We start from the raw sequence: 23,267 nt of genomic DNA on the forward strand, positions 1-23,267 counted from the left end.
TGAAAAATGGGCCTCTTTGATTGGTTTTTGTCGAAACTCTTTTAGTCACTAGGTCAACAGATAACGCAATTCAAAAATTTTAAAGCAAGGCGAATGGATGGGGTCATCTGTTGAAAGACTGCATAGACATGATGATCCTTATATACAGATCTGCTAATATTAAAACTACAAATTATATCCCTAGAACAATTGAATATCTGAATCAAAACTAGGTTTTAAAAAGTCAAAACCTCAAGTGTTCCTTACAATATTTGTCAAATTTTATGTCATTAAATGAAAAAGCAAACTTATATTGTCCATACACTAGAGTCACTAGAATGAGCAATGGCCAATTCTCTTTAAATTGCAAATCTTGTGCAAAAAGTTATTTTCGCCTGTTTTGTCATTCGGTTGTAAATTCAATGAACTATGACTTTGCTAAAAGAGCGCTTACAAATTGATATGTCATTTAATTTAAGGAATTGAGGATTTTTTTTTTAAATGCGTAGAAATGGAAGGAGTCTGCCATGTTTGCTGTGAATTTTTGCCTTGCAGGTACAAAATTGATAGTGCATATCAATGGCCAAACTCTCTAGTTTTATATTTGACCATGATCACTTGTGTAAGGTCATAAGAAATTTTGTTAATAGGCTTGCATATTGATGTTGCATTTTAGCTCACGCACATTTTTCCAGCCACGATTTCGTAAATTTTCCGTGCGGCGATTGCCCTATACTTTGCATTGGTATGTTGAACACTCCAAAGAAATAATTATGGTACATACTTCCAACTTTGGAGAACGGTATATGCCTTACTATACATGCCTTCTTTTATCAACACTATTTTATTTCATTCATTAAAGTAACTTAGTCACATTTTATGTCAAATATTCATAGATAAAAACGTTTACCAACTAGTGAAAGGGACATTTAATACATGAGCGTTATTATATACATGTAAATATTATATGAAATGATGTTTCCATGGCAACGGTACAAGTCGTTTAAGACTTGTATTAAAATACAAGCCAGAGTTGGGCCCTTCTTCCAATAGTATACTGAAAAGTGTTTGAACCTAATGTTTTCATCTTCAAGAAACCTATAATATTATTACATACATGTGAAATCATATATGTTTCCATGAAAACATTTAAGGTTTTAATATGAGCCTTTTTCTTCCATAATATACCCAATATTAATGGAAAATCGGCCCAACTTCCATGGAAACCAAGATTAAGTATACTTGGAAGACTATTTTAGAAAGTGGACCATTCTTTCACACACAAATACTGGGTCTAACTCATTTTTATAAAATGGTGGAGTTTGGGCCCTTGTTCCACTTAGGTATTCAATTATATAGTTAAGCCATAAGCCAGATCTTAAATATCATATGACTAGGACATATCTACTTCTTCAACAAGACAGACCACGAGAATACTCCTTAGATTTGCTTCCTTGAGAGCCTCTTGACCCTGCTTGACCTGAACTCTTTCCATTGGTGTTCCACGTTGCCACGGTTCTCTCCATGGTTTCTTTACGTCTTAATCTGCGGTCTTTTTCCTCGCGTCTTTTTAATTCCTCCATGTATAACGCCATTGCTTCAACCCTGCAGTGTGTCAAAAAAAATTAAATTTCAAAAGTAAACAAGAAAAAAAAACCGGGTTTTCTGCTCAAAAGCTGCAGATCGCTGCCGCAGCATGCAGGACGAATAATTGTGGTACAATTATTTTTCAAGAAGAGCTAATGATATACATGACAAAACAACTTTTTAAAATATGCCACTTTCTAAACACGTCTAAACATCACACGTTACGTTTTTAATTGCTAAACACTAGCTATCAAAACTCGAAACATGCTTAGATTAAAGACACTTCTCATAGTGTTACAAAATGTGTTAAATGTTTTTAACTCCTAAACACTTTTTAGCCATTTATAGCGCATTATGCCTCGAAGTTGGTACCTTTCATTTATCCTTTGTATGAGTCCAGGCATTGAGGCTTGTTCCTGTAATGTGAGTTGTCGTAAGTAATTTCCCATACATTCCTCTTCAAAGTTGTATAACAGTGTTTCACTTTGGTCGTCAAATACGATTCCTATTGATGAATGTTGTAAAGAAAGATGGTGATAAAAAGGCATTTACGTTGAAGACTGGGGGGAGGTGAGTGCAAGAAAAAAAATTGGAAGAGACGGTCATGATGGAGAGAATGATTAGAATGAGAGTTTTACAACAACCCAAAAAGAGTTTAATTGTACCAACAACATACAACATTTCCAGTCCCTTCTCCCTAAATAACAAACAGTTTCGCCACAATTTACCCTATTTTACCTTTTTTGACGTTATTTGAGCGCCCCTGCCCGAACAGGATACAAAATTTGAAGAAAAAAGAAAAGTGAGAAAGGGTGAACAGGAGGAAATAAAATGAGAGAATAGTATGCGATATAACTTATTAAAAAGTCAGTGTTAAAGGAATGAGTGGGGTTGACAGGAAAAACATTTAATAACAGGTGGGTAAAATAGTAGTGCTAACATGAATAGAGAAATACATTCCACCCGTTATTGCCAATGGTGTAATACAGATAACTGCAATGAAGATGCATTGCTTGGGTATTTGGCCGGGGCATTAGGCAGAGTCGTTCTCTACCCCATTTGCTATTCATTTTGATCGTAAATGACTAGTCAAGTTTGGGCAGGTGATAAGTGGTACAATATCTAAGAAGCAGATTACTCTCAATCATGACTGTTTAATGGCATATGTAACAAATGATTTGGAAAAATGTATCGAATATCTCAAAGAATTGATTTCCCTCCAGAAATAGGTATTAATATATACCATCAGACGTGAGCAAGATGTGAAAAAAAAAACTGTCGTCATCAAAAGATATTAGGACAATGCGATTTTCAATACTGTTCATTAGTTTTGAGGTTATGATTAGGAATATGATATAAGGTTATTGTTAGGGTTAACGATATGACCTGTTTAGGGAACTTTGGCGGTCATTCTTCTAAAATGCTCCACAAAATATTTTCTTACTCATTTCCTTTGAAAGATTTGATTTATGACAACAGCAGCGCAGAAACCATTGTATCACCATCCATATATGTTGTATCATGATGAACGGCGGAGGAACACCAGGTCGACTGCTGAATTCGACGATAAGGCGATAACGTTGGAACTTCCAGATTTCGTTTGCATTCTCTTGCACTGATGTAAAGGTGTTGCTACAATAGAGAACACATAGGTCACGTGATAGTTACTTCCTTTTAAGAGGAACGATAATGTATTTAAGTTCATTTCATCAGGACACAAGAAAAATTACACCGATAATAAAATGCAGACACATAGCTTTTATTATTGCAATGGAAGCCTTGCTCGAATTTAAAGTGTTTCTGTTTTAATTAATTGTAAAAATCATAGAATTGGTGAAACATTACATTATTCTTTAAAGTACGGTAAGTGCTCCCTAAATGGGATGCCCCATACTCCTTTATCAAGCAAAAATCTCCGATCATACTATTTTAATTGCTGCTTAACCGTCCAAAAACGAACACATATTAAAGTTGGACAAATGATAATTAACTTACTTGAATATAGCGATGAGCATGTTGAGCAGCAATACGTTAGCAATGAGAAGGTACACACTCATAACAAATGGAACAAAAGCTGCGCCCAGTGAACACCCTTCACTGCCTTCACCACGACACTCTACTGGAAATTCACAAGACAATAGCGGTAATAATGCACCCCCTATGGAAGACATGACCTTAATATCCCATACAGGGGGTGTATATTTCAAATGGAGTCACCCATTCAGGTAACCCCATTTGAAATTCACACTCCTTGTCTGGAAGATTAATGTCATGTCATCCATAGTTGGGGTGTGTTGATTTCAACTGGAATAGCCCAATGCTTGAATAAAACATAGAGCTTGGCTGGGTTTTTTTCGTTTTTTTTTGTTTTGTTTTTGTTGTTGTTGTTTTTAATTGTGCAGCACGCTTGATACAGTGTACTTCGCACTTGTCTTGAAATGCGTGAATTAGGCCTAAGGCTTAAAATAAGATTTGTAATAATATTTATTGCCCTTTTCGACCGACCCTAAAATCTTAAAAGATAGAGTCATTTTTTTTCATATTTAAATTTTCATATTTGGTATAAAATAAACAAAAATGTGAAAATGTTTTGCCTGTTTGTAATTCGTACTGCAAAAATTAACTCTGATATTAAAAAACAAGCCTAAGAAACCCTATAAACCATAGTTTACCATGGTATTTTGTGGTGAACTTTCATTTCTTGATATAGTACCTGGTAAAAAAAGTAAACCGACCGACCCTGACTTTGGAGCTCTAAGGGCAATACAATTTAAGGTCTAAATATAGTGGACATTCAATACAGCTGTATTACATTTCAATTTTCGTGCGCCTTTAAATTCTTGGTTCATTCAAATTAAATTAACACTTTTATGTGACTGTGTTTATAGGCAGTTGGTGTGGTAGATTTGTGATTCTGTTCTATTGCGCACCTACACGGCATCTATAGTAAAAATATTATCCAAAACTTCCAATACATGTTTACACATTCTGAATCGCCAATATATTTGTACTGCATGTTCATTTTGTGATGTATTCATATATGGATATTACGTAGCCAGTAATTATTCGTCGAATGTTTCACTCCAACAGGATCCAATGACTCAAATTACCGCACCCACCAGGAAGCAATTTTGCAACCAATGTACGCTTACATGGGCATATTTATAAGGATAGCACTGCGTTTAGCAATTGTAACGGTTCATTCATACACGGGATTCCGTAATATTCTATAATATGCCATGCTTTGGATGTACAAGCCTAATAATTAAAAATATTTCATTTTTATGAATTAAAGTTTTAACTTCAACACTACACTAGTTTTCGCTCACCTGGAACGTTTTCACTAGTCCAACAAGCGTCTTCAGCAGATGTATGGTATCTTGTCTACAATCGGCTCTCACTGATGACGTCATATGATTGACAGAATGACGTCATAGGATGTTACGATGTAGCGCCCCCCCCCCCCTGTGCATCAGCAGGTTATCCCAAATAGGATCTATTTCTAGTCCTACTCCTTGGTCACGATTTAGCCTCGGTTTTAGAGTCCTTATCTGTATGGCTTCAAGATCATCATGCATCACCATCTGCTGAAGACGCTAGTCGGACTAGTGAAAACGTTCCAGCGAAAAATAGTGTAGTGTTGAAGTTAAAAAACTTTAATTCATTTTATCTAATAAGATGAATATCCACTCGTATATTTAATTTTTAGTTTATAATCCAAGAAGAATTGTGAGGCATTATTTATTTTTAATCATTACCTTTTTAAAATTAATTTAACAAAATTATGTTAGCACATCAGAAACGTGCGATTTGTCGAGCACTACTTACACATTCCTGTATCGTCCATGAACAATTCTCCGTATATCTGCCAGTATGGTATAGCGAATATATCAACTAGGTTATCCCAATTCCATGTGCCTGTCGGACTGGGGTAGAGGATCGACTTACGAGCAACCCCATAGCTTGTCAAAAACACCAAGAGAATCACTGTGAAGTATACCATATCCCAACACTGAAATGTACACATTTAAAGGGTTTATGATAAGAACAATTTACAGAGGCAAAATGCAGAGGAATTACATTACAAGCAAAAGAGATTAAATTGAAGCCACATAAATAATATACGTCATATATCGATATACCCTTTGAGTGCTGCCTCATTTTAACAGAAAACTAATATTTTGGGAATGTGGCAATACTTTGACTCGTGTGTGGGTTAAAGTTAGTGACGTTAATCTTTCTTTCTCAAGTTGATAAACCTATGCCTGGCTCAATGTTTCTAACAATAAAAATGTTATCGCCTAAAAGTAAAGAAGAAAAAAATCACTTACCATTTTTCCAATCATATTCACATACGGACCCATGATTTTATGGACACTGAAGATATCCAGTAACCGTATGTACCATACCATGATATCCGTGACCAGGAATACCCTTGCCGGTACTAAGAAGCTTGGGAACGGTCCATATGGCCATCTCAATATAAAGCCAATAGCATAGAGGGATATACCGAAGAGGTCCCAGATGTTCCATCGATTGTTAGCCCACATCTTGATCTTCTGCCAGAATGTAAAGGTTTCGCGTTCTCCTTGCATCAGTACCTATGAAGGTAAATACATTATTTATTGTGTTTTATATCAAAACTGTCTCTTCTTATCTTACTGACATACTGTAAAGATTCGCCTAATGGCGCAATGGGCTCACTTGACCTAAGTGTACATTTTTGCACAACCAGAAAGAAAGTGCCGTAAAAAAAAGGGCACAAAACATTACGTCTTGCAGTGGAAGTGTCTGAATTTAATCTGCGGATGTTACCAATTATTCATTTCGAACTTTTTCCACAAAGTCAATATCCCACCAAACCTCCACCACTGGGAATATAATTCGGGACCTCATACACCGGGAAAATGGGAGAGAAGCTATTTTGTTGTATTTTGAAACACAATAAATCGTATTATAGGGCATACAACAACATAGCTTTTGTCTTTGTTAATGAAAAACACATAGACTACTTTACCAGTCGCATAAGTGATAGCTTACCTGTCGTATTTCTTCTGTACCGAGAGAGAATACTGTTATGGCTACGAGAATTTCACCAATCCGTAGGGAAGATGTGTCAAACTCATGGAGGACCACATATGTGAACAGCAGCAGAAATGCAAGATAGAACACCTGTAATTGAATTAATACATTGGATATTGGTGAATTAAATACGATTTAACTTTAATGATACCATTGACATAAATCTTATAATCGGTATTATGTATGTGATCACTTGTATATTATTTCACACGTCCCCATAATATTTGTAAGGCTGATGTGGCATCAAACTTAAACATTCTTATTAAAGTCATGTGAATTTCATTTTAACCTCCGAACAACGATACGATATGATTTTGATTTTGATATGCTCTCTTTGACTATGTCGCTTTTAGGTTAATATCTAGGGCTTAGATCCATGACCACATATGTCCATTTGTTTTCTCAATTACATGTTACTCATTTCGGCAACAAATGGACGGTTAATTATGCCATATAATAAATGCAAATCGACTTTGGGGTATATGTATGTGTTACTTGAATGTTAGTTAGACGCAAGTGACCATGCATGTGCCCCAAAGTCACTTACATTTTTATGGAGGGCAGTGATATCCGTCCATTTGTTACCGAAATAAGTGAGAAAACAAATGGACAGAGGTGGTTCTGGCTCTAAGCCCTAGATATTATGCGGTACTTTACTATAGCAGTGAAGTATAGTACTGTGTTAGAATAATTTTATTTTGTTACCGTGTTAATCCAGAATTTGACAATCGGTGCTTGGAATGCTGCCTGAACTCGTCTACCAAATGATAACGTGCGATGGTTGAATGGTTGTCTGTTGTGTAGTAATGTGTTGTTCCTCATATCAGATGGCGACATACTGTGTCCTGAACACAAACTCAGACTTCGACTCATGCTTCGTGCTACGTGTCCGTTGGAATCTTCCACGGTCGACTAAAATAGGGTAAGTGAAACAGAACATTTACGTTACACGTGCATGAAACATTTAGGTATAGTTCACCAATGATTAGGCTAAAAAGGCGGTAATGATTCATTCAATTATACTCTGACCAAACAATGTTTCCAACATGACACCGTACCTGTTACCAATTATATAACTCCTATAAGAAGAGTCTTGTCATTTGAGTTGGCCAATTGATATTGATTATTTTTACTAGTTTTAGAGTCAGCTGCTATAAACAGACCATTGCACTCCACGCGAGTCCAGTGCGGTCATTCTTTGGATGCTCGATTAATAGCTGGTGATTGCTCCAACATATTAAGTAACTTCACTTATCAGTTTTACCGCACTACTCTTGCACTCCTTTCTTGTAGAATGTCGTGTTCTCCACAAATAATTTTCTCTGGTGCAAAAATACTATCACAAATCACTCAAACATATCTCAATGAACAAGTCTCGATCACCCAAGTACGTTTACTTTGTTATAATAGAGAGCTTGCGATTTCCAAACGTACGTATTTTACGCCGGTGCACCTACTCGAAATCCCGTCACATGAGAATGATTTTGAATAGATGCATGGGAATATGAAACGTACGTTCGGAAATCGCAAACTCTCTGTTAGAGAGATTGCGATTTCCAAACGCCATGATGGTACGCACGTCTATTTATTAAAAATCTAGCTAGTTTTGAAGATTTTGCACGTACGAAATGAACGTGGAGACAACGTTGAAGTGCACACAATTTGTCTACTTAACAATATAATTAAAGACAGTAAAGGATAATGAACATACAGAGAAAAGTTTAACTATTAATATGACCATTTTTTGTTTGTAAGAAATCATTATAAAAAGCAACAGTGAGGTGTGAAAATTTGACTTCATTCATACGTGCAGATTGTCAATTAAAATGCGTGTCAGATTTGCCGTATAAAAATTAGATTGCGATTTGTTTGCGATTACTTGTTTTTTGGCAACTATGATATTAAGCAGCGTGTTAGCTTTGGTTTTTAGTGAAAATCAAGATAATGCTGTATTGAAGTAGACATAAGACCCGGAGACAACTTAACTTCAATTGTTTCGTCCTCTTGTGACCAGATCAGATGTTAGTCTTTGTTCCAGCCGCCTTGTTCTCCTTCGTTATGAAGGAGCACAATCCAGCTTGGAACCGAGACTAGCAATATGTACGCACGTTTTGAACGCCGTATAAACACACGGTCCACGCAACACGTCATGGAACATCGTAATCTCTATAGTAATAGTTTTACATCTTTCGCGCCGATGAAAACTTGTATAAGTACATCATGTACATATAAGATTAACTGTCTTTTGGCAACTTTACTGAGTATGGGAGATGAAACTGTTGATTTGTTTAACCAAATTGTTTTCACACTTTCTTTAATATTTCCAGTATGCCTGACTATATTCTTACCCGTAATCCTTCACTCATTTCCAGACCGTCACTGTCGCCTTCAAGATTGTGCCCGCCACTACATTGCCGGGTATATCGTCTGCTTGTAACTTGGCCAGTGTGTTCTTCTTCCAGTTTCCTCTTCCCGAATAGCCAGACGACAAACTCCTATTAAAAGTTTGGAATGCAAGCAGTTATAGGTCCTTATATTTTGTGTATTATAATTGGCGAGTATTTTGTGGTAGATGTTTCGTAACGGATATGATGCCGCATCACAATAAAATGGTTTCAATGGGTTTATACTGTCGGACTGTCTGTTAATATTTCTTAAGAACATATTTAAGAGCATATAATATTTAAGTTAAATCCTTGCATCCTAAGAAAAAAACGACTGTGAAACCTGACAATGAATACTAATGTAACAACAACTTGTCTTAAGTATACACGGTAGCTCTGAAAAGAGCTGTTTCAAGAACAGACTGTCAAAGAAGTAGACTGCATCATCAATTAAACTTGTATTGTGCAGAAAAGTTAAGATACGTATGGGATAAACGAGGGCAAGGCTTACGGGGTATAGGAGGATACAAACGGCGTCAACATATGGCGAGTTAGTGATCCATAATAGGTATAGGGTTATTCTCCAGAAGAGCTACGTATTGAAGATATTTAAATGTTGCTATTCATTAACTGCGTACCCCAGCTACGTACACAACGCATTCTGTCACCAGTGGTGAAAAGTTTACGAACCTGTATTGTGGATATTTTCCTCAATTTCCCATACCAATAATGCTGCAGCAAATCTTGTACGGCTGGGTGTGCTATGAATTTGTATACGTTGTAACTAGCAGCCAATGACAGACAAGTCTGCTGGCTCCATTTCTCCATTTGTGCACATAACAAACATCTTGTATAATCAGGTGCCATTGTGTAACACTGATCTAACAGGCCTATGGCTACCTGCTCGTAGCGCCTGAAATAAAACGGTTTTTTAAAAAGAAAATGTGTTTGTCAATCGATAAACCACATTGGAATATAAAGAACGTGGCCTAATCGTGATTCAAACGCTGGGTCTAGTCTCAATTCCCATCTCGCTGCTGTTGTCATCCAATCGCGAATCGCGATGTTAACGTACGGAAGACCTATCAACCGTCTAACCTTCATTTCCACACCAAACCTCTGAGTAGTGACCAGGAGCATAGTGTATGTTACACTATTTTGGCTCATGATGGGGCGAAGTTTGGCTGAAAACGGGCTCCTTGCTCCTTTTCTTTTCCTTTGCCTTCCCGATTTTCTTTTCCCGATTTTCTTTTTCATTTTTTTTGTCAGATGGGCACTTTTTCTTTCATTTTTTGCCAGTGACTTTAAAACTCGAAAGTGCTCCAGTGGTTTCAACCTTAAAACATTACGTTTTAAATGCTAAGTGGCGTCATTAATTCGATGAATAAGATATCGAGCACTAGAAATCATCCACGACCCGACGTATTAAAGTCAATGTCATCAGACAGTATGTAAATAGAATAATAATTCAGTTATAAATTAATAATGTACCGCATATTTTATTATACAAACCTTGATTCCGCCATGATGATATCGGCCGCGTCAGTATTGTATTTGGCTCGTGCTATTTCAGACATTTTGCAACACAATCTACTGCCAATCAACGCTTTGGCAATGGATTGTCGGCCACGTTGCCACATCAGATAAGCCATCTGGAATTTCTTAGTTAAAATTGCCCATATGAACAGATCGTCAAAAGGTGAGGTGTCTTCCTCGTCAAACATATCCAGCCCGTCAATTTCGTCTTCCTGGGGAACAATTAATGCACATTTTTCAAAATTTTTTAATATTTTTTCGATTCATAAGTATACCCATAAAACCTTCGAAGTACGTGGGCGGCTTTCAAAGAGCTGTGCATTTATTAAGTATATAGTGGTGTGGTGGCTCTGAAAAGAGCTGTGTTTTTATCAACTATACGTTAAATCGGATCTGAAAAGAGCTGTGTATTATCAAGTACATGGTGGCAGCTCTGAAAAACTGTACATTTAATAAGTTCATGGTAGTGGCTCTGAAAAGAGCTGCGCATTGTTAAGTACATGATAGTGGCTCTGAAAAAGCTGAAAATTTATACAGAACATGGTGGCTGCATTGAAAAGATCTGTGCATTTATAAATTTTGAGAACAATTTCATATACAAGGCAAAAGATGATGATTCTAATATGAGCGGTTCATTGAATTACAAAGAATTTGTGTTACACCACTTACCCCTGGTCGTTCAATACACCTATCTACACAACTAAAAAGACTGCATGGTGAGGAGCAGAGTGATTTGCTCTCGTCCCCATTGCTGGTGTACATGTATTTTGATACATAGCCTTTACCAAGGAGGTACTGGATGATTCTTCCTATATCTTTCATATCTGTGAAATTTCCACCCTGAAAAGCAAAATTAAAATATTAATCAGCAACCAATTTGTATTACTTGATTGACTCTTTAACTTAAAATCCCTAGACCGGTGTGGCCCTTTGGCTTCTTCCGAGTAACCCTCCGCCATCTAATTCCGGTTTGGGCCTTCTGTTAAATATCCTCCTGTATAGTGGCATCATTATGTTGTGTTGTACTTTGTCTTACCATCTGGTAGGCTGACGATCTGGTCATCTGGGGACAGTGAAGTCGTTCTGGTAGGATTGGAGAGAGGAGACGGTGATTGGACATACAGATAACATGGCCTGTTGGATTACTTCTTCAAGAATATACTTTGTTACGTTCATGTTTTCATGTTGTTTTTATTTAGATGGTATGTAAATCGTAAAAATAATGTATTTCATTTCATTCGGCTGCGAAGCATGCGACTATAAAGTTTCTCCATGTGCTACGATTTGAAGCCAAGGTGGTAATGGCAACTGGCAGTAAAAAGTTGTCAAAGTCCTCCAACAGTTTTTGCACGTAAGACAAGTAGGATGTTCTTTGCCTTCCATGTCTTCTTTTACCATGTGATGTCTTCTTTTACAATGTATTAAAGTCATAATAATAATAAGGATGTTATACTTTCTAACAGACTTCTAACGTGATAATGAGTAACGACATTGGACTTATTGCCGAAAACATTATTTTGATTGTTTCTTAACCTGTTTTTTTTTCCTTTTTTGCCTTATATCCTTCTCTGTTTTCTTTTTCGTCTTCATCTTCTTCTGCTGCTGCTGCTGCTGCTGATTCTTTCTTCATATTCTTCGTCTTCAGCGTTTACAAAGGTCCGTGCATAGTGCAGTTATACTGCACAGCAAATATGATTTGACCTTAGCAGTACTTAAACCTGGTTAACAGGAAACTACTCCAGCAAAATCAATTGATAAAGTCTAGTTTATCCTCCACATTGAATGGTGGACTGCACTTATGTCCAAATATGGCACTTGCCAAGCAATAATCACCCACTTGAATTCCCTGACTCGCTGCACTCACCAAAGTTATGGACAGATATGGGAGCTGTTTTTTCTGTTATCTGTCATTTACATATCAGGGAGGTACGAACATTTGCAGATGCCCCACATACTCAGTTTTTAGCCTACATGTAATGTATACATTATTCTTGATTGACAGCAAGTACAAAAAATATCCGTCAAGTGGTTTAGCTTTAATGCCCTTCGGAAGAGAGCGGTCTACAAGTGAGTGATAGTCACTCGATTTACAGTGATATTTTGCAGGACATGCCGTGCCCTACTTACTAAAGTGCGAATATTTCCAAATATCTAAAAATTTAGGACATGTTACAAAATTATATTTCCTAGAATTTCAGAGCGTACAAACAATATTGGCCGGTTATTTTTCACACAGTGACGTTAACTAGGAAATGCCCTATACCTCAAACATACACTGCTTGTAGAGGTCACACCTCAATGGTGAGAGCACTGTGTAATGTGTATAGGAAAATGAATAGTAACTGCAGTATGGTTAACATTAACCAATTCTACTTACCCTGGGTGGAGTCAAATGTGCAACCTTGTATAAGACAGCCAGTGTTGGAAACGGTTCTTCAACCTTGGGATAACAAAATATCGTGTAATTACCAGTCATTATTCAATGTAATATAAACTCATAACTTTTCCAACTTTATTTTATCCAAGAGTAAACAAGTTTAAAGATATCGACGCACATACCCAAACATTGCAGTGTCAGTCTGTCTATCCAATCAATCAACTTTATTTTCATCATCAAAATACAAAATCTTAAAGCTACAAAACAATGAAATTAGGGAGATGATCGAGAAGCCAATAAGGCCATATATATATGCCCGGGCATATATGATCATCCACTAACCTAAATCAACACATAAGACATTTGTGATATTTTCATTTGCGATCAACGGTATAAACCTCAAGTCATCCATGTATGATCTCAGTTTAATCCGTAAACACAATTGGTGATATATACCCAAACAGCCTATATGGTATCTCGTCAGGTGACGATAACTTAATCTACAAAGCGGGATGTCGTGACACTGTACAGCTTGCAAAAACAATTCAAGTATTTGATGATTTTTAACACATCATGGAGCTGTACTTCAAAGTCTGTGCCCAGTCAATCTTCGACGAAGGTTGCAAACTGATAAACATGCAATGTATGATATTTCGTTCATTTTCAACATACCAGATAACTGTACAAAGTCTGCAGTTTATCTGCGACGAAGTTTGTCATCAGAAGTCCTTCTTCAAGGATTGGTTTGACAAAGTCAACTCGATTTCTTGTCAAAGCTATCTCCATGGCGTCCTCTAACGCCTTCTCCTGTAAAAAGCAAATGTTCTAATGACAATAACTATTGATTTATCTTTAAAACATCTTTGAGCAAATACCACATTAGTTTATAATCCAGATTGGTACAATGAGTTAACCACACTACAACCTTGTACCGCAAGCCTTGGATGTGATCTTCGTTTCATTAAGACACGGGTTGTCAAATGTTTCCTCATTGGCACCTTTTGAATAATGAGTTCTTACCATCAATGTAAATGGCGGTGAAATATTGCATATTCTTTAACATGTAACTTAATGCGATACAGACCCTACATTATACCTGGTAATATCGTTTGCAAGGTCTGTGTACGTGTATTACAATATTGTCATTTTGTCCTAAACATAATTATTACAAATAATTAGCCATTATGTAGTGAAACCAGAACAGTGAAGTACTATCTCTTCTTTGACCAGTAGAAGCAGGTCTGTCAAAAATTGTGTTTCAAAATGTTTGCGGATATTAAATAGCTTTACATTTATTATAGCTAGTACTTACACTCCAGTGTGTTGTTTTACTGAATATTTGTTCTTGTGCGATGTCCACTCTATTCCAGACCAAGGCTAGTTTCAGTTGATCTGAGATTGACAAATTGCTTGCTGAAATAAAATAGATCATTTTGTTCGTAAACTATCTGCATCATGAATTATGTTGGTTAATTTGATGTAAATTGTCGTTGCAATTAATAATCCATTGTGACCAGGTATATTTACAGTGTCCCCAAGAGTAATGCATTCCACAGTTGTTGAAGCATCAGTACTATAACTGTATAATGTCTTCATCTGCAGATTGCATGCATCAGATATAAACATCTACCCAACAGTAATTACCCCCTTACCCCCTTAATGAATGACCATTATTCCAAAACGCTTGATTGTATGCCAAATTTGGGATATGCATGAGAAGCAGAATTTATTTTGGCGCATTATGACACCTCATTTGTTGCAATGATCCCAATATTGATGTCACAGGGTACATTTAAATGAACGTAAACCAAGATTTGAAAGTTGCAGTAAAATCCTATTACCTTGTATTCGGTTTCCATTGAAGGAAATCTGTCCTTTTTGCTTCATGCTCTTGAAGGGATCAACACATGTGATAATCAATAACAATTGTCATTATTCAGTGATCATTATTCACGTAATGTCGAATCGTAACGTGATGATTTCAATATTTCTCTGATCAACAAACAAGGTCCTAAATGGCCTACAATTGCAAGTTGTCATTTCAGTGGTACAGTTAGATTCAACATTTCCTGATTGGGAGGTGTTATAACTGATGAAACCCTTGGTTTTCTGCTTTTTGTGACCTTCTTGTAAACAATGACAACTGATGTGAATAATTACTTGATTTTCATATGTTTTGATCTCCTCCAAATTCATGAAACATGAAGACCAATCAAATGAGATCCGTAAACATTTCCTTCAATGGATACTGAATACAAGGCAATATGATTTTGCTGCAACTTTCAAATCTTGGATTACTTTCACTTAATTGTACGCTGCGACATCAATATTGGGACCATTGCAACAAATGAGGTGTCATAATGCGTAGAAATAAATTCTACTTCGAATACATATCTCATAGTTGGCATTCAATCAGGCGTTTGGGAATAATGGACATGAATTAAGGGGGATTACTTTTTGGTATAGGCTAGATGTTTAGCTTAAGTAATGTAAGTATACATGCATCTTTGCAGGCATCAGGCAATCAGGCGGAAGTTGTACTCATGCTTTTACCTTTCAGTAATGCACTGAGAATGGCATAATCTATACCCTGATTAACGTCGTCATCATCTACACTGAATATTGTGATCTAGTAGGAAAATATTTGAATACAATTTCACCTTTCTTGTAATATATCTCCTCCTCCTATTCCTCCTCATCCTCCACCTCTTTCAGTAATTACATTGGGACTTTCCTAACCTAAATGTTAGTTCTTGCACATTCTGTAAATGATTCCTAGTCATTTTCAATCTTAGGCACTAAGCAGGTATTCTATAAAGTTTGCTACTGGTTTGAAAGCGCTACCTCTTTTAAAGAATATGGAGCTGCTCTAAAATGAAATTTAACATACTAAACATAAGTATTACAACATCCTCAAATTAGATGTTTTCGTTTTAAAATGAGTTTACCACTCAATCGGATCTTATCAATTCTACATTTCAAGATTCCATTCACGAACCAGTTTATACTAGCCTAGTCTCAGGGCGAAAAGGTGTTCAATTTGGTGGTAACACACTCAAGTTTGCACGAGCTTAAAATGCCGGAAGTGCAAAACATAAGTATTGCAACATCTCCAAAATAGGGGTTTCTTTTGCAAATGACTCAACTGACACTCAATCGGCTTTTGGCAATTCTACATTGCGTAATGTATGGCAAGGTTCTTCCCATGAAAACTAGCATAGCCACAGGGTAAAGTGTGTTGAGTTTGGTGGTGGTGGTAAAATACCTGGGTTACGAGAGGTTAAAATTGCAAGAAGGTACAAGAAAGAAATCGTCTAACGCAGAGAGGGTGGGGCTTTTGGTACAGGGAATACGGTTTTTTTAGCCTGGGTATGGTGCCCAGGAAGTTGTGACGGGAGAAAGTTACACAGAAGTAGTGATCAGAAGAAACTGATAGGGAAGGTAGACAGAAGTATTCCAAAGATTGCGAGACTGAAAATATCCGACTGCTATGATAGGTCATGTGCGTACTACAAAAATATTTTATTCAGAGTGTCCTTGATGTGATTAAAGTCGTTAAAATTGTTTTTCAATAGTCACGTGACCTTGTTGTTGCAGTTGAAGATTTTTCGTCTTTTTTCCGTCAGTCTCGTAATTTTTGGAATACTCAATATGTCTTCTTTCCATGTCGGTCAAGTTTCTCCTGACCACTTCTTCTGTGAAACTTTCTGACGTCATTCAGTGGCGTAACTAGGGTTGGTAGCGCCCGGGGCAAGAAACAAAATTGGCACCCCTACCCCATCCCCCACCCCGACCACCACCACCCAGTGGCGTAAATTTCTTTTTTGACATTGGGGGGGGGTTGGAAAAAATGTCTTGAAGTATAGTTAATCCAGCACCTTTTTGCGACAAAATAAGTTTATGCGACAAATGCGTACTAAAAATTTGCCATTTTGAAGCTAAACTGTTGAAATATGGTGCAAAAGTGGAATAAATTCGCAATTTGCAGTTTTGTGGCTAAAATATGAGGTTAAGTGAGGCCGATATGGCGCCCCCTAGTGGTAGCGCCCGGGGCACGTTGTCCCCCCCAGTTACGCCACTGACGTCATTGTTTCTTATCCAAGCCAAATAAACCCTTTGGATCCTATACTGAAGCCTTCATACTAAAAAAAAAGTATTCCATGAGCCAAAATCCTCACCATTTCTGCATCCGACGATTTCTTGGACAAACCTCCGCAATTTTAAACTCTCGTAACGTAAGTATTTTCCACCAACAAAATCAACACACTTCACCCTATGGCTAGGCTTGTATTAACTGTTTCATGCGAAGAACCTTGCCATACTTTACGTAATGTAGAATTGATAGAAGCCGATTGAGTGTTGAGCAAAAGAAACCATCTGTTTTGGAGCTGTTGCAATACTTATGTTTTGTGCATGACACTAGAATATGGGAATAAATGAACTAACGGGCGTTACAATATTACTTTGACCATGGCTGTTGGTGTTTGTTACTTACCAGGTGTTTTCTGGCTACTATCTTCTTCAAGTATTGCATGATGTTATCATGTGCGTCTACTTCTCTAGGGAAGGCTTCGGCTATTTTGGATTTCAGTTGATCGATTTGCTTGGATTCGAGTAGTCTAGAAAGAAGATAAAAAGGATACTTTTTTGTAACAAAATCAACTTTAGATTATCCGCTGATCACGTTAATCCATTTTGTATGAAAACACTCTACAACAATATTTTTAAAAAAAATTTAAATGTTATTGTAAACTACTTTTTGCAAATATATTTTGCCAAAGATTTTGTCAACACTTGAATAACATTTGTTAAAATATTTGCAGTAGGTTATCAAAAAATGTTTTTTAATGTTATATAACGCGACATTTTTCTGACCTTTTATAACCTTTTGCGAATGATGTCGAAAACGTTTTGTGTTTGCTGGGCATACGGGCCTTGGTGTTTTATATCAAATGTGTCAACCATCCGCGCTCGGTGTTTAATATCATTTTGAACTTTCACTTTTAGCATTGTTTAATTGCTATAATTTGTAACGTTTATGTAATTACTATGTATGGACAGCTCTTTTCAGAAACACCACTACCACCATTTATCCCACAATAATTATCATTCTTATAGTTCCTACCCTTGTCTGGTGGCACAATCGTAGGCAAATGCAATAAGATCAGCACCCCTACCACTCCCTGCCGCTATGACAGCTGGTATTGGTGGATCTTTTGATACATTCTCAAGCACTGTCCTGATGGTATTCACTCCGCCTTCTAAAGCCAAACATACTGCTGGAATACCACGATCACCTAAAATGTAGATAAAGACATCACATCAGATAAGATCTCTACTCAATTGAATCTATGTAAATAGCACCGCTCTAAAGATACAAAATGTAGATCGCGATATCCATGATATCGAGAAAATTCCTGAAAATCGCATAAGATTGTGCTAAATTGTGGAAAATCGCAGAAAACCGCCCTACATTTTGCTAAAATCACAGAGCATGTGGCAAATTGCAGATAATTGTTCAAAAGTCTGCTAAATACAGAAGTTTGGGCTAAAGTATCGTAACTCGCACAATAGTCTGCTAAAATTTGTCAGAAGATCACAGAAAATGTCTACTGAATTCTGTCAGAAACTCCTCAACAAAAGTTTGGAAAGTTTTTTCAAGCATCTATATCTCAGATTATTTGTGACATGTTCATATCGTGTTGCATATCAATGAATAGCTACGTTACGTTTCTTTACAATGACACCACATTTGAAACAATCACCCTTTTCACGGCTGAGTACACGTCTTGTGAATGTAGTGGGGTTTCAAACAGAATATGCCAAATTGACCATTATTCTGTGCTCAAACAACACTAATCATTAACCTCAATAGCGTATGGTCACACGTTGCTGTGGAATGGTATCTATTCTTCAACCAGGATTCTTCGCAGGTCATTCAATGTGGTTGCATTGGCTACTCTGGCACGCACATCAAGACCAAGCTGACCTAAGTGTTCAATCCGGTTGAGGTCTGGGCTGATGGCAGGCCATTCCATTCTCTACTCCCATATTCTGTAGGTAGTCGTTGACTACCCTGGCTCTGTGGGGACGAGCGTTGTCATCTTGGAGGATTACATTAGGTCCCAGATGGTGACGATATGAGATATCAACTTGCTGCACAGAATAATGGTCAATATGGCACATTCTGTTTGAGACTCCACTACATTCACAAGACGTGTACTCAGGCGTGAAAATGTGATTGTTTCAAAATAATGTGGTGTCATTGTAAAGAGCAATAAAGTAGCTATCTATTGATATGCAACACGATATGAACATGTCACAAATAATTTGAGATATAGATGCTTGAAAAAACTTTCCAAACTTTTGTTGAGGAGTTTATATCCAGCTAACTCAGAGTAAAAATAGCGCAAAATACGAGTCGAGTGCGATGTTACTGTTATTTCCTCGGTGACACAACCTATTTCCTCATAATGTGGCAGTGGTTTATCAATTATAAATTTATTAAATAGCTCAAAATCTAGGCGGGGTAAAGTATAAAACAATATGCGTTACTGCTATACTTACTATCTGGATCGATTCTTTGTTGAGCGATGAGTTTTTCCAGTTTAGATCTAAGTTGAATCTCGACTCCATATTTCCCAACAGATCCATCATCCACTAGAACAAAATGCGTGTGATTCGGGTCTAATGACGCACCTTTGCTTTCCATTGAACTCGTCATACGGTAATGGGTTACTTTCTGTCGAGAAAGCAAATACACAAATCAACTTTCTCCTTTTTTTCTAAACAATTCAGACCACTCTTTTTTTATATTCAATTAGGTTTTGTCGTTATTTTTAACCTTCCAAGTTTTTGTTGTCTTTTCTCGACAATAAAGTAAATTCAGACTATCTTTGATAAAACCTACACATGCATGAAGCTGTAAAGTCGTATCTTGTGAATACATGTTCTTGTTTCTTTTTCTCAACAGTACTAACATCTTTGATTCTGTAATTGTTACGTACCCTATGTTGTCCTCTGTGCCTTTTCTCGACAATCAGATCATCTTTATTGTCTATGATGCCCCATGAAGCCACTCCTATCGCAAAAATCTTATTCCGTGATCTTAATGTGTGCTCGCGTAATGCTTTGCCTACGTGCTTCATTACGCCTAGAAGGGAAACATAATATCAACAGGTGTACAGTGTAGACAATCATATTTGGCCATGCCGTAATAAGAATACATAAGAATACAGCAAATATCCACAACTTACGTTACAGATCCCTTCTACAATTTGTCATATTTTACCAACATTTTAGCCAATACATTGGTCAATAACTCATTCAACCATCCTGGCCAGACTGAAGCAAAAGTCATTTTCTGGAATCTGGAGGGTCATTCAATGTAACTTCATCTGGATCACAAACTGCCCAAAGGGTCGTCGTTGAGGGGAAAACATCTGAACCAGTTCATGTAAAGTCTGGAATTCCCCAGTGAACAGTACTGGGGCCACTCATGTTTTTAATATTTATTAATGACATTGCCGATTCACAGTGAAACAAAAACAAGATCTCATTGCCATTCCCATACCGGAATATGTTCAGAAACAGACAGCATCCCATACCCGCCAATACCATCTGGCCAAGTTTAGAGTCATGGGACCGACAACAAATGCTTACAAATGCAGCTTTTACCCACGCACCATTCTAGACTGGAACTCATTGCCAACTTCAATTCACAATATTCAAAATAGGTTCAAAAATGCACTGGTAGATCTAAGGTTGTAGAGTAGGGTAAATTAAGATTGTATAGGGGCCTCAACATAAGAATGTAGTTTGTAGTGTAGTATTTGTTTTTCATCCAGTGCCATACTGTTTCTCAGACTTGGAAGAAGCCAAAGGCCCACACCGGTCTAGGGACTTAAGCAACAAAATTATAGAATGATAAATGAATAAAACTGTCACAATATTTTAATATTAATTAAGCTAACCTGTATTGGTTCCTCCGGTAATTATCCACGCATTGGTAGACACAGCCACGTTGACGATACCCTGTCTGAAAATCCTCTTCAGTTTTGGCTGCAGGACAAAATCTTTGGCACCACCTGTGACTTCTATGAGTAGTTTGGGTAATTCTAAGCCCCATCCCTCCGTGAAAAGTTGAAGAACATCTTCCGCTGAGGCATTGTGGGATACTCTTGCATACTGGTGTTGCAAGAAAAAACAAACAAACAGATGATTGGTCAATTTAATTTATTAAGATTCTGGTAACAGATCCAAAAGAAATGTAGTACTCACTGGATATATTTCAGTTCCAATCAGAAACCTTGCTCACTCTGCAATGACTGTAAATAGTGTTTCTAGATGTCAGCAGACCCAAGTGGCTGTGATGCCGTCGCCACTTTTGTTGGTTGCCGTTGTGAGATGATCTCGTCATAGATTCTGTCCAGTTTGTATGCCCCCTCGTCCTTGTTCATAGTGTTTTTGCCCCTGCTCCTGATCCTAGTGGCTTCTTTTAGCCAACGCGTGGTTTTGTCTGCCTCTTGATCGATGATTTTGGCCTCGTCCCAACTGATTACATACAAAGACTGACCCATTGGCTTTTTCTTTGTCGTCTTTCTTCTCCCTTTTCTTGGTTTTTGGATGTTGTTTATCTTCCTTAACCTTGTCGATGGCCCAACCGGGGTATCCACATTGAGAGAGAGAGAGAGAGCGTCCTTGATCTCGCTTTCTTCTTCTACTTTGCCCGCCTCCTCTGTGACGATAGCATCCTTTCTGTCAAGGAAAGTCCTTACCACTCCCAATTTCTGGTGTAAGGGGTGGTGTGACTGGAATTGCAAGTATTGGTTTGTGTGTGTGGCTTCCTGTAGATAGACAACGTTGTGGTGCCATCTGGTTTTCTGGTGATTTGAGTGTCTAGAAAAGGAATGCTGCCATTTATATACCTCCTCCTCAAATTTAAACTTGATGCTACCAGCGAGATCAATTTGGTTGAGATGGTTTCACCTTTTTTTTTCAATTTCAAGCACATCGTCCACGTAGCACTTCCAAAGCCTACAGCCGGCTGGCTATAACCTGGACTTCCAACCATTCCATGAACAAGTCGACAACAATCGGGCTGAGGGGACTGCCCATGGCGGCGCCTTTTTCTGCTGGTAGATGATGCCTTTGGAGGTGAAATATGTAGTTGTTAAAATAAATTCAACCAATTCCACGATGTTGACAACTGTCAATCTTGTTCTTTGGTGAAGAGTTCGATCTTGAGTCAATTTCTTCCTCCGGATTATGTCCAGGGTCAACTCAATAGGTGTATTGGTGAAAAGCGAGACTACATCATGAGATATCAGACACTCATCATATTCAATTATTATGTCCCGTAGATCCTCAGCTAACTGTTTTGAATTCAACACATGGTGGCTTGTGGTACCAACTAATGGACTGATGATGTCGCAAAGGGAACGAGACACGTTATAGCCGATGGAGCCTGTGTAATCTATCAGTGGGCGCAAGGGCATACGCATTGGGCATGCAAATTGGACAGAATCTATGACCAGATCATCTCACAACAGCAACCAACAAAAGTGGCGACGTCTTCACAGCCACTTGGGTCTGCTGACATCTAGAAACACTATTTACATTCATTACAGAGTGAACAAGGTTCCTGATTGGAACTGAAATATTTTGAGTGAGTACTTCATTTCTTTTGGATTTGTTACCAGAATCTTGACTTTACCAACACTTGACTTTGACCGATCCTGATGAATCTCATCAATAATGATTGGTCAATGTTTACTGGCCTTTTAATTTTATTCTGTTTTGGTGTTTGTGTTTATCTGTTTACTTAAGCTATCCTCATTGCAGCTACGCATGCGTATTTATTTCATTATATGTCACACCCTAAAAATTCCTTGAAATTTATCATAGATGATACATGTAGCTATGTCTAATATAAAAGCAATTATCATGATCTTTGCACCGGCGGACTGCTCAGTGCCAAAAGTGGGTAAGTGCAATAATGAACATTTGGCAATTTACGCACAGTATATTGTACTCATCTACACGTTACAGATACACATGACAGCTATTGCACTTACCCACTTCTGGCACTGAGTAGTCCGATGGTGAAAATACCATGATAATTGCTTTTATACATACACACCTACTTTGAATTAGACATATCTATATACCATGTCTACTTTGAGTACTTGTTGAACAATGAGTCATGATTATGTGACCTCGAATATATGGAGTATAAATGTGACCGTCCAGGTCGAAACGCTCGTAAAGTCGGCCCCTGGTCAAATTTGTTTTCTTCCGTGTTTAGAAAATATATATCATAA

The 23,267-nt window shown here is 37.4% G+C and overlaps 1 protein-coding gene across 1 annotated transcript in view; it reads right to left on the bottom strand.

Moving 5' to 3' along the window:
- Nucleotides 1-259: 259 nt before the first annotated feature.
- Nucleotides 260-23,267, bottom strand: part of LOC140171276 (transient receptor potential cation channel subfamily M member 3-like) — a 32,891-nt gene continuing 9,883 nt past the window's right edge. The window contains exons 4-24 of the mRNA XM_072194506.1: nucleotides 20,919-21,132; nucleotides 19,953-20,098; nucleotides 19,513-19,687; nucleotides 18,071-18,242; nucleotides 17,441-17,564; nucleotides 15,499-15,574; nucleotides 14,258-14,358; nucleotides 13,618-13,752; nucleotides 12,946-13,008; nucleotides 11,238-11,408; nucleotides 10,545-10,780; nucleotides 9,723-9,945; nucleotides 8,997-9,143; nucleotides 7,354-7,560; nucleotides 6,607-6,738; nucleotides 5,898-6,167; nucleotides 5,395-5,578; nucleotides 3,562-3,685; nucleotides 3,011-3,198; nucleotides 1,939-2,071; nucleotides 260-1,584 (exon numbers count right to left, since the gene is read on the bottom strand). Coding sequence (XP_072050607.1) covers nucleotides 1,392-1,584; nucleotides 1,939-2,071; nucleotides 3,011-3,198; nucleotides 3,562-3,685; nucleotides 5,395-5,578; nucleotides 5,898-6,167; nucleotides 6,607-6,738; nucleotides 7,354-7,560; nucleotides 8,997-9,143; nucleotides 9,723-9,945; nucleotides 10,545-10,780; nucleotides 11,238-11,408; nucleotides 12,946-13,008; nucleotides 13,618-13,752; nucleotides 14,258-14,358; nucleotides 15,499-15,574; nucleotides 17,441-17,564; nucleotides 18,071-18,242; nucleotides 19,513-19,687; nucleotides 19,953-20,098; nucleotides 20,919-21,132 — 3,414 coding nt within the window. The 3' untranslated portion in view covers nucleotides 260-1,391. The remainder of the gene's footprint in view (nucleotides 1,585-1,938; nucleotides 2,072-3,010; nucleotides 3,199-3,561; nucleotides 3,686-5,394; nucleotides 5,579-5,897; nucleotides 6,168-6,606; nucleotides 6,739-7,353; nucleotides 7,561-8,996; nucleotides 9,144-9,722; nucleotides 9,946-10,544; nucleotides 10,781-11,237; nucleotides 11,409-12,945; nucleotides 13,009-13,617; nucleotides 13,753-14,257; nucleotides 14,359-15,498; nucleotides 15,575-17,440; nucleotides 17,565-18,070; nucleotides 18,243-19,512; nucleotides 19,688-19,952; nucleotides 20,099-20,918; nucleotides 21,133-23,267) is intronic.

This window comes from Amphiura filiformis, chromosome 15, assembly GCF_039555335.1.
Source record: "Amphiura filiformis chromosome 15, Afil_fr2py, whole genome shotgun sequence".
NCBI classification, from domain to species: domain Eukaryota; kingdom Metazoa; phylum Echinodermata; class Ophiuroidea; order Amphilepidida; family Amphiuridae; genus Amphiura; species Amphiura filiformis.